This window comes from Rhinichthys klamathensis, unplaced genomic scaffold, assembly GCF_029890125.1.
Source record: "Rhinichthys klamathensis goyatoka isolate OS25496 unplaced genomic scaffold, OSU_Roscu_1.1 h1tg000289l_1, whole genome shotgun sequence".
NCBI classification, from domain to species: domain Eukaryota; kingdom Metazoa; phylum Chordata; class Actinopteri; order Cypriniformes; family Leuciscidae; genus Rhinichthys; species Rhinichthys klamathensis.
Window position 1 is genome coordinate 220,358 of NW_026606808.1, and position 12,150 is coordinate 232,507.

General features: G+C 39.6%; 1 protein-coding gene and 1 long non-coding RNA gene across 2 annotated transcripts; one reads left to right on the forward strand and one right to left on the reverse strand.

The window, feature by feature from the left end:
* Positions 1-3,622: 3,622 nt before the first annotated feature.
* On the reverse strand, positions 3,623-10,056 carry LOC130103436 (vitellogenin-like). The gene is made up of 27 exons (XM_056269681.1): positions 10,047-10,056; positions 9,810-9,961; positions 9,428-9,679; positions 9,192-9,353; positions 8,953-9,101; positions 8,719-8,869; positions 8,468-8,625; positions 8,214-8,379; positions 8,002-8,127; positions 7,693-7,911; positions 7,389-7,606; positions 7,202-7,299; positions 6,963-7,087; positions 6,778-6,879; positions 6,553-6,672; positions 6,256-6,442; positions 6,065-6,167; positions 5,792-5,977; positions 5,579-5,687; positions 5,286-5,475; positions 4,928-5,208; positions 4,790-4,834; positions 4,630-4,707; positions 4,332-4,538; positions 4,104-4,246; positions 3,859-3,997; positions 3,623-3,773 (listed from the first exon to the last, which is right to left on the reverse strand). The coding sequence occupies exons 2-27, from the start codon at positions 9,816-9,818 to the stop codon at positions 3,648-3,650; spliced, it is 3,849 nt and encodes a 1,282-aa protein (XP_056125656.1). The 5' UTR covers positions 9,819-9,961; positions 10,047-10,056; the 3' UTR covers positions 3,623-3,647.
* On the forward strand, positions 4,151-4,788 carry LOC130103438 (uncharacterized). Its single transcript, XR_008809356.1, has 2 exons — positions 4,151-4,273; positions 4,353-4,788. It is a non-coding gene; the product is annotated as an uncharacterized LOC130103438 (long non-coding RNA).
* Positions 10,057-12,150: the final 2,094 nt, after the last annotated feature.

A 12,150-nucleotide genomic window follows, 5' to 3' on the forward strand; every position in this document is an offset into this window, starting at 1 on the left:
CACAATCTGAGACGCCGCACCATCTCGGCAGACACGGGACCCAAACAGCGGAAAGCACAAGCCTGGCTGCTCTCATCGAATATGGCCAGGCGGGAGCGGAGCATCCTAATCGGCAACTGCTCACAATGCACACAGGCAGCCCCCTTGAGAACTGCCCATGCATGCTCTGCTCCAAGCTTAGTCAAATGACTATTCCACCTTTTTAATTAATCAGAATTAAATACAGCCATAACCACCAGGCAAGTGAAACATGACCTGAATGATGAGTATACTATATTAATTAGATATCTAAACTTCTCAAAGTCAGATAATTATTCCATCATTTTAATTCATCAGAATTAAATGCAGCTATAAACACCAGACAAGTGAAGCAATGTCTGAATGATAGGCTGAACACGAGATTCGAGCCGTTCATATTACATGAGATTTTTTTCTCTCAGAACAAACAACACGAAATAGGACTGACAGTTTTACACAGAGCGCTTGCTGAAGACCAGAAGCTGACAGTGCTGTGTTGCTCCCTTTGTTTCCTATGCCGTCACACATCACAGGTAACACAGCTCCAATCAGGATTGGACAAGTTGCACATGTACTTCAGATGCTATCACACTGAAGGCATTCCTCAAAGTGTCGTCACTCGACGCAGCGTGAGTTCCCTCGAAAGGGAACATTTTTATCTATCGCATTCGATCCCACAGCCTTTTAAATACATTAACTGATAGTTTATTTTTTTATTTAATATTTGTATATTATTATTATTGGTTATATTTTTTATTTGTTATTATGTATTTGCTTTATTTCCCATTCAGTTCATGGGGAACTTTACCTACTAACTTACTGTATGTTATTTTACTTATGTTTTGTAAATGCCCAGTCATGCCATAAAAGTTTTGACTTTATGACTGTATTTCTGTAGGCTTAGGCAGACACTAGTATGTTACGATAAATGAGTTTGAATAATTTGTCATTAGCCTATTAATATATACACTCACCGGCCACTTTATTAGGTACCCCATGCTAGTAACGGGTTGGACCCCCTTTTGCCTTCAGAACTGCCTCAATTCTTCGTGGCATAGATTCAACAAGGTGCTGGAAGCATTCCTCAGGGAGTTTGGTCCATATTGACATGATGGCATCACACAGTTGCCGCAGATTTGTCGGCTGCACATCCATGATGCGAATCTCCCGTTCCACCACATCCCAAAGATGCTCTATTGGGTTGAGATCTGGTGACTGTGGAGGCCATTTTAGTACAGTGAACTCATTGTCATGTTCAAGAAACCAATTTGAAATGATTAGAGCTTTGTGACATGGTGGAAGTAGCCATCAGAGGATGGGTACATGGTGGCCATAAAGGGATGGACATGGTCAGAAACAATGCTCAGGTAGGCCGTGGCATTTAAACGATGCCCAATTGGCAATAAGGGGCCTAAAGTGTGCCAGGAAAACATCCCCCACACCATTACACCACCACCACCAGCCTGCACAGTGGTAACAAGGCATGATGGTTCCATGTTCTCATTCTGTTTACGCCAAATTCTGACTCTAACATCTGAATGTCTCAACAGAAATCGAGACTCATCAGACCAGGCAACATTTTTCCAGTCTTCAACTGTTCAATTTTGGTGAGCTCTTGCAAATTGTAGCCTCTTTTTCCTATTTGTAGTGGAGATGAGTGGTACCCGGTGGAGTCTTCTGCTGTTGTAGCCCATCCGCCTCAAGGTTGTGCGTGTTGTGGCTTCACAAATGCTTTGCTGCATACCTCGGTTGTAACGAGTGGTTATTTCAGTCACTGTTGCCCTTCTATCAGCTCGAACCAGTCTGGCCATTCTCCTCTGACCTCTGGCATCAACAAGGCATTTCCGCCCACAGAACTGCCGCTCACTGGATGTTTTTTCTTTTTCGGACCATTCTCTGTAAACCCTAGAGATGGTTGTGCGTGAAAATCCCAGTAGATTAGCAGTTTCTGAAATACTCAGACCAGCCCTTCTGGCACCAACAATCATGCCACGTTCAAAGTCACTCAAATTAACTTTCTTCCCCATACTGATGCTTGGTTTGAACTGCAGGAGATTGTCTTGACCATGTCTACATGCCTAAATGCACTGAGTTGCCGCCATGTGATTGGCTGCTTAGAAATTAAGTGTTAACGAGCAGTTGGACAGGTGTACCTAATAAAGTGGCCGGTGAGTGTATATATATATATATATATAGTATATATATATATATATATATATATATATATATATATAACTGATATATGTTAAAATAATATTTAAGCTACAAAAAAAATATTATTCTTTCCCTTAAAGTATTTTTAATCCATTTTTAATTCACTGATATTGTCACATATATGGTGGTATTGAATAAATGCATGACACAGAATATCTCACGATAACTCCTTTTAATAAACTTGGAGAAATATAAGAGTATAACATAACTGAACTGAACAGTGAGTAAATGAACAGGGAAAATATAATGATAGACAGCTGAACATAATCAGTTACCAAGGAGACTAACTAGGAAACAATAGAGGCTGAACTGAACTGAAGCACAATAAACACATAGGAACAAAAAGACAACCAAACAAAAAATAATCCTGACAGATATATATATATATATATATATAGGCCTATATATTGTCCGCTTGATCTCATTGTCTCTTTAGCCAATTAAGATTTTGTATTATCTATAGGCCTACTCACAGTATCATAGAGGTTAGCCTATGTTTTGAAAATGCTGTGTCCGACAGTCATGCCAATAAAGCCTTGATTCTATGACTTCCCTTCTGTAGGCGCACTTAATGGGAATTGTACAGGAAGTTCACTTTACAGGAATGTATCATATTAGGCTATATATTTCATTCTATCTCAGCTAGTAATCAATAGGCTATAGGGGCCTATTTAATAATAATAATACCCTAATATACAAATATTACATAAAAAAGACATGATCATTGAATGGATTTAAAAGGCCATGGAATGGGATGGATCAAAATGTTTTCTTGTAGGCCTATATTATTTTATGTTTTTACATAATCTTTTAACATTTATTGCTAATAAACTATTGGAATAAAATGTTATTTATTAACATTTATTAACAACATCCATTTCCGATATTCCCATGTTGCTATGGTCACGCAGGTTTGTTTACACATTAAACTCATGGCCACAAGAAATACAGTTGATGTTGTTCCCTCAAGAATCAAGAATTCATGGCCAGAAGAAAAATATGTCCTTCCCTTTAACATAAGATCTTAAAGCCACGACTTCACATCACATGGCCACAACATAAAAATGCTGTCGTTACCTCGACAAAATGATATTTTGGCCACGACATATTATCACGTTCCCACAAATTAATATGCCATGACCATGACAAAACTATGCAAACCGAACATGTCCCCTCTCGGTCACCATATTATATATATGTTTCATAACTAAAGAATAAATTGTGAACATTATTGTCAAGTGTAAAAAAAAAACATTTATGAGTACTGAGTATTAATGTAAAATAAAATCAGTTCGCACAATTCTGACACTTGCAGGGTATTTATTAACATTAGATTGCATGACATTACATATATCACAACAGTGGCAATGTATTCAATTAAAATGAATGTGAAAATTTAAAATGTAATTCATTTCTTATTCTTCCTTGAAATGTTTCTGGATCCAGGAGAGAATGTCCTCATCGATATGAATGGAAAGAGTTCCGTCTGGATTAATGGGAACAGCGACAGGGAGACGAATATTCATCCTTGACAGTGTCATCTAGAGCAGCAGAAACAAAAAGAATTTGTTGAAGTTTCTTATTATATCTCTGTGAGAGTCACAAATTAACTGAAAACTATTTCACCTCTGGAATCCTAGCAATGACATTCAAGGATCTCTGACTTGGCAAAGCTGCAGTCAGTTCAATCTCTTTCTCACTGTTCGATGCTCTTTCTAGGCTAAAGCCCGTCTGGTAAGCCGCCATAGGAATGTGCTTAGACAGCCTAATTGGGACGTGATACACAGATAATAACCATTAAATCATTCTTTTTTTTTTTTTTTTTTTTACATTACTCCATACATTTGTCATTCAGTGTTGCTGAACATTACTTTTTGGCATATGTGGTGACAATTATTGGCAGCCTCTCCCATTCCAGCTCTAGACGTGCAGCAGGGAATTCGCCCAGGACACCGGCTTCAGCTTTAGCAGTGACTGCATACTGTTGGCATTCTTGACCCCAAGCAACCTTGGCCTGAAGGACATTTGTGTTCAAAGGATGGTATTGATGTAAATTATTTCACTTGAGAAATTAATTTCGATAATAGTTCCAGTCTTACAGTGACTTTGTGCTTGCTCAGCAGGGCACCATCAGCACAGATCTTCATGTTGTCATTTTCAGCGATGGAGGAAACAACGAGCTGCACTCTTGCTGTTGGCTTGTCAAAGTATGCAGCAAGTTGGTAGCCCAGCAGCTTGTGGTCAACTCTCACAGCACGGGCAATGACAGCAAAAACAGGTGGAAGAGCACTTCCGAGGAATATAGCCTGAAAGCATAAACCATAATCAATTTAAGTGGAATTTAGTACAAAATGTCACCTTTGGATTATATGTTATTAATGATACTAGTTGATTCACCTGTTTCTGGAGAGCCTCAAAGCTAGATGCAGTGCTTCCACTGCTTACTGCCTTTGAAGCACCATGGGGTGCCATGAACTGCAAGCAAAAATAAGTTTTGTAAGAAGTAATCGATATAATCTAAAGTAATAATATTAAAAATAGTATTTTTAGTAGTTACCCGATCTTTGTGGAATTTCTTGAAGGGCTCCATGACCATGGCAGTCTAAAAATCCAAATAAAATGATTCAGTGAGAAAATATATTTATGACACAAATATTGGCTACCTAACCAACATGCTACATTTCCACGTCCTCACCTTACTCCTTCGAGAGTTGGACATGGAGGAGCTTGAACTGCTGCTGCTGCTGCTGCTGCTGCTGCTGCGGCTCCTGCGGCTCCTGCGGCTGCTACTGCTGCTTTCAGAGGAGACGGACGCATTTTTGTCTTCAGTCTCCAGGATTTCCCTCAGTTTCAACAGGAAGGCCTTTCCTTCTGGAGTCTCCTCATCAATGAGGCTGATTTGCTTAAGGAGCCTCTCAGCAGCTCTAGGACCAACTTGGACTTCAAGCTCAAGTCTTTCAACTGCAGGACCTTCAGCTAAAGCCAGAATGACTATTATTATTTTGTCTGGAAATTTTTTAGTTTAATCAATGTAATCTTCTCTGAATGAATACCTCTTGTCAGTGCAGCACGGGCTGAGTGCTGTCCAATTATGTAGAAGAGAGGAGAATTTCTGATAAAAGCAGCATTGTGGGAGTGCACCTCAACGCACCCCTTGATTTCAATGTATGGGACAGCAAGACAGAGAGTCTTGTGAAATGGAGCAGCAGCTCTCACAGAAGTCTCATCTGGTGTTTCAGAGGACTGAAAAGAATAATTAAGTATTATATGCCTTACTGTTTTAAAACTTTAAAGCAAATGAATGTTCAGAATACTAACACATCCATCATGCGTGTTCAAAATTTACCAAATAATCAGCAGTCTGGGTATTCTGCATGGCAGACTCGGGTACTAAGGGAACAATCCTCTCAGCGTTGGGCTCTTCAATGTTTCTGACCACAGCAAGAGTCTCAAAGCTGTTGGAACAAAAAAAGGTGAATCTCACATTCAGAAGCCTCCTGAATTGTTTATGTATTGATTCAGAATGTTTGCTACACTGGTCTGACTAATATTTCAGTACCTGACATCAGCAATGTGTTCAGGAAGATCAACAGGCAGAGCCTCAACCTTGTAGTTGCCCTTGAGAATGTCTGCTCTTGCTACCACTTTTCCAGGGACAATTGTACGGACCTTTCCTCTTGCCATAACAGCAGCTTGGATCAAGGCAGTGTTCACTCCCATCACAGCAAAGGTCTGGAGAGCAACACTGAAATAAGAATAAGGGAGATTGTTTGTAAAACTGTTGTCATGTACATTAGATCTCATCTTCATGAATGTAGCTGCAAAAGTCTACCTTGGTCTAGCTTCAGCTTGGAGTTGAACATCAGTCTTCTTGAGCTGCTCAAGAGTCATAGTCTCAATCTCCTCAGGGAGAGGAGGTGTAATGGTGGCCTTAACTAGAAGGATGAACAGAGCAACATCAAACTTCGAAGTGACACCCTCATATCCAAGGAAAGGATAAAACATTCTAAGAAAAAAACATACCATTGAGACTTGCAGCAGCAACAGCAGCAGTGTACAAACTGAGCTCCATGGGCACACCAACTGCTGTTGGCAAGATACGACGCACTTCAGATGCAAGCAGGGGTTTGGCATACTGGAAGGCAACTCCTTCCTGCAAAGCTTTAAGGGCATGCTTCAACTGTTCACGTGGTTTGGGTCCAGTGGCCATCTGGGGATGGTGTTTATGAGAAACTTAATTCTAATTGTGAGAATTATTTGTGAGACAGATCTAAAAAAAATATGATAATGAGAGAGTAGACATGAGCTAAAACTCTATACCTGTATTGCTTCTTCAATTATGGTCTTGTCAATGTTGAAATAAGCCACTTCTTGTCCAAGTAATTTGACATAGGCTGAAGCCAATGGCTGATTGGTTGGAAAGTCCTTCCAGTTTGTGAGCTTGAGGTGTTAAAACAGAGAAGTTATATACATTTTGCCTATATTATGTTTATAATTTTACTTAAAAGTACACAATTATACTGTACACTGGACATGAAAACTTACAGCTCTCAATGTGCGCTTGATCCTTGTGATACGGTCAACACTTTCATCTGCAGCAGGAGATTTCAGAAGAGCCTCCTGGATTCCTTCAGTTCTCACACCGATCTGTTTGAAAGGATCAATTGAGTGAAGACTGAAAATATTTTAAAACCATGAATCAATTTTTTTTTAAGTCTTGGTTGTCCCACCTCAAGAACATCAGCAGCAGCTCCAGCCAGGTAAGCACGTGCTTTAGCTACAACAGCTCTGGGCAGGATGGTGGCGGCATCATTGATCATGTAGGCACTACCAGCAGCTCCAATCATAAGAGGAGCTGCACAGGGACAGAGGTAAGAATACATTTAATGTGTCAGGAGAATTCTTTACACATTTTAAGAAAAACCCAAGAAACCATTTTTTATATCTCTCTCAAAATGGCAAGACTCACTATGATAGAAGTCCAGCTGAATGGCTCTGCTGAAACGGAAGCTAAGCCTGTCCAGTTTGCGACTCATGAGCTTGATGGCAACATTAGCTGCACCCGCACTGAAATGAACAAACCATAATTACCTCTGGCTTGTGCTTAATTCTGTCTGCTAAATTAAAATATGTGAAAAATTATTTGTTATTCTTACACAGATGCCATATCAGGTGCAGTGATTCTGGTCAAGGACTTCATGTGGGAATAGGCAAAGCTCGCAACATGCATGTTAGTCTCAGTCTTCAAAGCACCAGCAAGATTGGAGACGAGAGCCACTGAGGGCTTGGCCTCGAACAACACAATACAAGCAACCATACGCACTTCAGGGTGGAGAGCCCTGTCCAATACAAGCTGCAGGGCCACTGGCTGAACCTGAGGCAGAAAACAAGGTTAGTATTATTGAATGAAAATGTGTGTAATCTTTACAGTAATTGATTCCTACAGTGTCTGACACTTACCAGTTTGTGCTCTTTCTTGGCAATGTTCCTCAGAGCCAAGATGGCATCAACCTGGACTTTAAGAGGCAGAGAAGTAGCTGCAGTTCTCAGTCCAGGTAGGAGCTTCATGATGGTTTTAAGACTAGCAGGGTGACCAGCATTGCCCAGGACTTTCAGAGCCAACGTGATTTCAGGAATGTCATTCTTAGAAATGGCCTCTGTAGCAATATCATGGATGGGCTGAGGAGTTTGAGGCACATACAGTTAGACCAATATAAAATATTATAGTATGTCCATGACAGAAATTTATGGACGTCTTGAGGTGTTTACCTTGAGGAGCTCGGAGGGGCAAGTGGGAACTGCAACGCAGTGTTTGGCAATCATGGAACCATATCCAAGCATGACGACTTCACGCAGAGCTGGGATTGTGGCGATTTTCTCGTGCATAGCCAAACTCTGTTCAGCAACATACAGAAATGATTCATGTGATTCTGGTAAGATTTGAAGAACAGCACTTTGAGTATAGTATAAGATCTACCCACAGCTGTTAACTGGATGGTGTCCAAATCAGCAGTGACCATTTGCAGAGCAACCACAAGAGCCTGAATGAACTCAGGAATGGTAAGTTCACCAGCCAGGAACTTCTCCTTGATGAATTTTACAATGACTGGTGTGCCAACAGCAGGAAGAGCATCCAGAAGCCAGCGCCTAACAGATTCATTGTTTTCAAAATATATTCATAATACAAATTTCCCTTGAACTATATTGCTATGAACTTATTGCTCAAACATTGTACCTGTAAACTGGTTTGTCTTTGAACTGAGCCCAGATGGCCTCAATATTCTCCAAGGTGGCAGCACGCAGGAGCTGGATGAGCTCAAGAAACTTATGTGGAGCATCATCATGGACCATGGCCACATTGTTTTCAACAAGGTGCTTTAAGACCTCAGTAATCTAGAAAGAGTAAGGGCAACACTTAGATGACGTCTTCGTGGATCAAAGGCTTTGACTTGGAGACTTTTAAAGATGTTAAGTAATGAATTATACCTGAGCGGGTGCATCACTGATCTTCATGAGTTGAATGGGGGTCTGAAGAATTTCTGTTGAAAACTCATACTGCAAGGATCCACGGGCCAAGTAATCAGCTTTGACTGGAACAACAGGCGTCTTCTCAATCTCAACAAAAGTCAAGGTTTGTCTGAAAAATATATATATATTTATTTATTAGTAATATTGTTACGTATTTTTTTTAAGGGAAATCTCACAGAGGATCAATCTCACTTTGCTTCCATCTGGGCAGCACCATGGATCTCATTGAAGGGTGAAAACTGATGCACTTCCTCAACTGTGGCTTCAGCGATCAGTACACCGGCGGCAGATGGTTTCATGATGTAGTTGTAAGATGCAGTTTCAATCAGACTCTTGACCCTCTGTTGGGTGAAAGGTATGTGACCACTTGACTCTTGGCATTTTCATTGTATCGAGTAAATATTTCAAGTCTTTCTCGTCTTTTTCATTACCTTTGTGCATTCAGCACACCTCTCAGTGTATGCCAAACCGACGTCCTTCATGACTCTCTCCTGACAGTGGTTCAGATCCTTAGACTTGGTGACAATAATGTGATTGGCCTTTGTATCCTCATTGATGACGTAGTGGGTCCTGCACACTCCCTGAACTCCATCCTTGAAGGAAAAGTAAAAAAATTAGATTGCAGAACTCAAAAAAGATCAAATACATACCAGGATCACTTTCTTACCTCTTGCAGCTCATAGATGTTCTGGGTCTTCTTGAGGTTGAGCTGAATGATGTTGAGGATTCCTCTGTGCAGGTTCAGTACTGTAGGGGAAACTCCTGCTGGGGCGAATACCTTTCCAACCACACCATTAGCATACTCAAACTTGATGGGAATCTGAAGCTGAGCAGCCAGAGCTGAGGTGAGCTTAGTGGCAGGAACAAATGGATCCTTGGGCCAAATGCCAGCATACTCATGGAGTAGAGGATCCATGAGCTGAAAAGGAATATTTTCACTTAAAACAAGGCAATTGTTGCTTTTAACAGTCAATGCTTGCTAACGCAGTTTTAGTTTTTTTCCATAGTGTTGAACACCTACAAAGTTTACAGTTCAAAATGGTCATTACCTTCATCATGAAGGTGTTCTCTGTCACGGCACTGATGTGAACCTTGCTGCTGACTTTTATTCCTGCTCTGGCCAGACCTTCTTGAGGAAGACCACCCAAGAGCAGAGCCTCATACTTGTACACATAGGTCTTATCAGGGGCAAACTCAGGAACTGAAAATGGTAGAGTATTTCTTTGGTTGAGTTAAAAGAAATATGCAATAGTTGTAAATTGCCTATTTACAATTTTGTTACTTACCAAGGTTGATCTGTTGGCATGCTAAAAGAAACACATGAGAAAATATGCTTTGAAAGTGACTTAATTTAACTAACTTATTTTTAATAGGTTCTTATTTACTTTCTTAAAGAGAAATATTTTAAGAAAAGTGATACAGGAACTTCTTAAGTTCAAAACATACAACTTACCCACAAGGGCTACAGTCAGGGCAAGCACAACAGCTCTCATGGCTGATGGTTTGTGAAGAGCTACTCAGAGAATCAGATCTTTTATATTAGTTTACTGCTGACCAGTATTCATTTTTAAATGAATTATTAACAGATGTCTGTAAACATAAAAAGACTGTTGGATCAACCTATCTGAACATCAATATCAATTAGAGGTTATGTTACCCTGTCCTGTCATGTCACCCTCAAGAGCAATGACCAATGTCAATTTTGTATTTGTCTTCATTTGCCATAAAGTTGATCAGGAAAATGTATCTTTGCCTAATTATATATATATATATATATGTCACGACCTTCAGGGAACGAGGGTTACCATATGCAACCGAGACGGTTGTAGGCCTCTCCAGGTCTCTGTCTAACTATTAGAGGACCAGGTGTTGGGCAAAGCTGAAAACTCGACTCATCAGAGAAGATCAGAATCAGTCAGATCTGTCTTTGTGAAGTACACATGACTCAAAACACGTACAAGGTTATCCTGGAAGAAAACATACTTCCTTCTGCTCTGACAATGTTCCCCAACTGATATATACTGCATACATAAAGTATATATACATATGTAAAGTATATACAGTGTATATATATATATATATATACAGTGTGTGTGTATTTATATATATATATATATATATATATATATATATATATATATATATGGGCCATTCTACAGAATTGGTATAAAGAACACACAAAAACAAAATTTTATGGAATAACACCCAAAAAAGTGTTTGGTAGTTATGTTCCTTAAAGTTACACACAGAATTTAAGACTTTTGAAAACATTTACTTCAAAATGATGGGCCCTGTCTACTCAGCTATAAGAGATAGGGATTTCCTGATCAAAATAATAGAAATATATGATTTAACTTAGATAACTTAGATAAGATATTATACATATATTTTTAAAAACAACAATGGAAAAAAAATGCACAAATTATTTCAATATTTCCCCATTGAAAGTACCCAATAAATTATGATTTTATATATATATATTAAGCTTGCTTATATTTTAAATATTTTTGTGGGATTCAAAAGATAATAGAAGGATCTTAGTTAGCATTTAATATTTGAATACTTAAATGTTTTTTAAATGTGTTTTTTTTTTTTTTTTTTTTTTGGTTGTGGGACAGCAGTTTGCACTAGTTTTTTTTTGTAGAATGGCCCATATACACTCACCTAAAGGATTATTAGGAACACCTGTTCAATTTCTCATTAATGCAAATCCAATCAACCAATCACATGGCAGTTGCTTCAATGCATTTAGGGGTGTGGTCCTGGTCAAGGCAATCTCCTGAACTCCAAACTGAATGTCAGAATGGGAAAGAAAGGTGATTTAAGCAATTTTGAGCGTGACATGGTTGTTGGTGCCAGACGGGCCGGTCTGAGTATTTCACAATCTGCTCAGTTACTGGGATTTTCACGCACAACCATTTCTAGGGTTTACAAAAAATGGTATGAAAAGGGAAAAACATCCAGTATGCGGCAGTCCTGTGGGCGAAAATGCCTTGTTGATGCTAGAGGTCAGTGGAGAATGGGCTGACTGATTCAAGCTGATAGAAGAGCAACTTTGACTGAAATAACCACTCGTTACAACCGAGGTATGCAGCAAAGCATTTGTGAAGCCACAACACGCACAACCTTGAGGCGGATGGGCTACAACAGCAGAAGACCCCACCGGGTACCACTCATCTCCACTACAAATAGGAAAAAGAGGCTTCAATTTACAAGAGCTCACCAAAATTGGACAGACACCAAAGACCGGAAAAATGTTGCCTGGTCTGAAGAGTCTCGATTTCTGAGACATTCAGATGGTAGAGTCAGAATTTGGCATAAACAGAATGAGAACATGGATCCATCATGCCTTGTTACCACTGTGCAGGCTGGTGGTGGTGTAATGGTGTG